The sequence below is a fragment of the Neovison vison genome, chromosome 2 (assembly GCF_020171115.1).
Source record: "Neovison vison isolate M4711 chromosome 2, ASM_NN_V1, whole genome shotgun sequence".
Classification (NCBI taxonomy): domain Eukaryota; kingdom Metazoa; phylum Chordata; class Mammalia; order Carnivora; family Mustelidae; genus Neogale; species Neogale vison.
In genome coordinates this window covers 17,566,910-17,569,451 of record NC_058092.1, presented here as the reverse complement: position 1 = coordinate 17,569,451, position 2,542 = coordinate 17,566,910, and the positions used below count along the sequence as shown (strand labels likewise).

At 49.4% G+C, this 2,542-nt stretch overlaps 1 protein-coding gene across 1 annotated transcript; it reads left to right on the top strand.

Annotated features, from left to right (window-relative positions):
• The first annotated feature begins 320 nt into the window (after window positions 1-320).
• Window positions 321-1,630, top strand: CNR2 (cannabinoid receptor 2). Its single transcript, XM_044236322.1, has one exon. It carries the CDS (start codon window positions 394-396, stop codon window positions 1,474-1,476), a length of 1,083 nt encoding a protein of 360 aa, XP_044092257.1. The 5' UTR covers window positions 321-393; the 3' UTR covers window positions 1,477-1,630.
• Window positions 1,631-2,542: the final 912 nt, after the last annotated feature.

Here is a 2,542-nt window from a genome sequence, read left to right as displayed (position 1 = left end):
CTGGATTCCATTTTTTCTTGGTTTTGATTTCTTAGTTATTGGCCCTTGAAGATTTCTCTTTTAAAGGGAAGTCTCAGGATTGGTCTTTTTGGAAACAAAAGACTGAAAACCTCACAGGCCACTTCTGCATCTTGAATTCCCACATACCTTTCCTAAGGCAACCGGTACAGATCTAGTGACCCAGTAGAATGGAAAGAGGGCAAAATATAAAGGAACAAAATATAAATTGCTATTTCAACATGTGATTCCTCAACACAGGTAAAGGGTTGGTCTAGAGCTATATTGACTGTGTGAAGTCATTATTGCCTGATTGAAAAAGATTCCTTTCTTCTTCTCATTGTACTACAGCAAAGGCTTCTTGACAAGCCCAGCAGAAGCCAAGGGACCCACCTCATGGAGAGACGCTGGGTGATGGAGGCAGCCAATGGCTGTAAGGATGGCTTGGATTTCGACCCCATGAAAGAGTACATGGTCCTGAACAGTTCCCAAAGGATAGCTATTGCCGTGCTGTGCACCTCTCTTGCCCTGCTAAGTGCCCTGGAGAACCTGGCTGTGCTCTGCCTGATCCTGTCCTCCCACCGGCTCCGCAGGAAGCCCTCATACCTGTTCATCAGCAGCTTGGCTGTGGCTGACTTCCTTGCCAGTGTGATCTTTGCTTGCAACTTTGTGGAATTCCATGTCTTCCATGACATGGATTCCAAGGCTGTCTTCCTACTGAAGATTGGCAGCGTGACTATGAACTTCACAGCCTCTGTAGGCAGTCTACTACTGACTGCCATTGACCGCTACCTCTGTCTGTGCCATCCACCTACATACAAAGTCCTACTCACCCGTGGGAGGGCACTGGCAACTCTGGGCATCATGTGGGTTCTCTCAGCATTGGTCTCCTACCTGCCCCTTATGGGATGGACTTGCTGTCCCAGTCCCTGCTCTGAGCTATTCCCCCTGATCCCCAATGACTATCTGCTGGGCTGGCTCCTGTTCATTGCTTTCCTCTTCTCTGGCATCATCTACACATATGGGCATGTCCTCTGGAAGGCCCATCAGCATGTAGCCAGCTTGGCTGAACACCAGGACAGGCTGATGCCAGGAATGGTGCGAATGAGGCTTGATGTGAGATTGGCCAAGACCCTGGGGGTGGTGCTGGCCGTGCTTTTCATATGCTGGCTCCCAGTACTGGCCCTCATGGTCTACAGTCTGACCACCACCCTAAGCGACCAGGTCAAGAAGGTCTTTGCCTTCTTCTCCTTGCTCTGCCTTGTCAACTCCATGATCAACCCCATCATCTATGCCCTGCGGAGTGGGGAGATTCGCTCTTCTGCCCACCACCGGCTGGCCCACTGGAGGAAACGTCTGAGGAGACTCGGACTTGAAGGAAACAAAGAAGTCCCAAGGTCCTCAGTCACTGAGACAGAGGCTGATGTGAAAATCACCCCATGGTCAGATTCTAGAGGACTAAACTGCTCTGAATGCTGACGAGTTTTCACAGTTTTAAACAAGCTGAGTCAGAGTCATTTCACTCCCTGGAGGAGCAGCCTTGACCCTATTGTCTTACTTGAGCCAGGCCCCAGAGGCTTGGACACTTACCCCTTTTGCTGATGACTGATGACACTGACCCTGGCAGGTAACCTGGCCATACCTGTTTGCATGCAGACTGTTGGATACCTAAGCCCTGTGAGGAGTGGCAAAGTGGGCAAAAGGCTTGAGGAGGCTCAGTGCACGTTCAGGTTAGGAGAACCTCCCCTAACAAGAGGGTTTAGTGCTTGCATCCTCCAGAGAGCGCGGGAGCCAGATGGAGCCTTCAGGCTCAGCAATGAGGGACTCAGAGGACATCTGAGAAGATGAATGGATTATTTTCCTGGGATCTCAAGATGTCAAATGGGATGGCTGGCCAACCCTGTTCTTGCTTGATTGTTGGGACTTCCTTGGTTCTAAGGCTATAAAAGACCCCACTCTCTGGTCACCCTTTCCTACTGAGGACCAAAAAATTTGATACAATGAGGACCAAGGGTGTTGATCCTACCTCTTTCATAGGTAATTGACAAGCCTCTAGTTCAAGGAATCTTGTTATTAGGGCAATGGCCCCACTTGACTCCCTGATAATCTCCACTCACAGCCACTGTGACCTCCTAGGTCCCTGGGAAATACAAGGGAGGCTGGGACTGGCTGACACAGAATTTTCAGAGAATTTTGTGGCCCCTCTGAAGTCCTTCCACTGGAAGCAGGCAATGGCTCAGCCTAACTCCAAGAAAAAGGAAGGCATTCACTAAGATTTTATAAACCCCCAAATTGTTCCCAGTTGCCCCTCAGTCCAGTTCCATTGTCTGTTTGCAAGACAAGGTGCCCACTGTCCATTCACTCATGCACCCATCTCACAAATACATGCCAGCCTTTGTGCTAAGTCCTGGTGGTGCGCCATAAATTAGATAGGTTCTGCCCCTGTCTAATGGGGTTTACATTCTACATTTTGGTGGGAAGACAGCCACTAAAGAAGATAATTACTGGTGGTACAATGAAGGAAATCATCAAGGTCATGTGATAG

What these genes read in the sequence shown, in the direction of transcription:
- CNR2 (XM_044236322.1), top strand. Translation starts at nt 394, where the DNA reads ATGGAGAGACGCTGGGTGATGGAGGCAGCCAATGGCTGTAAGGATGGC.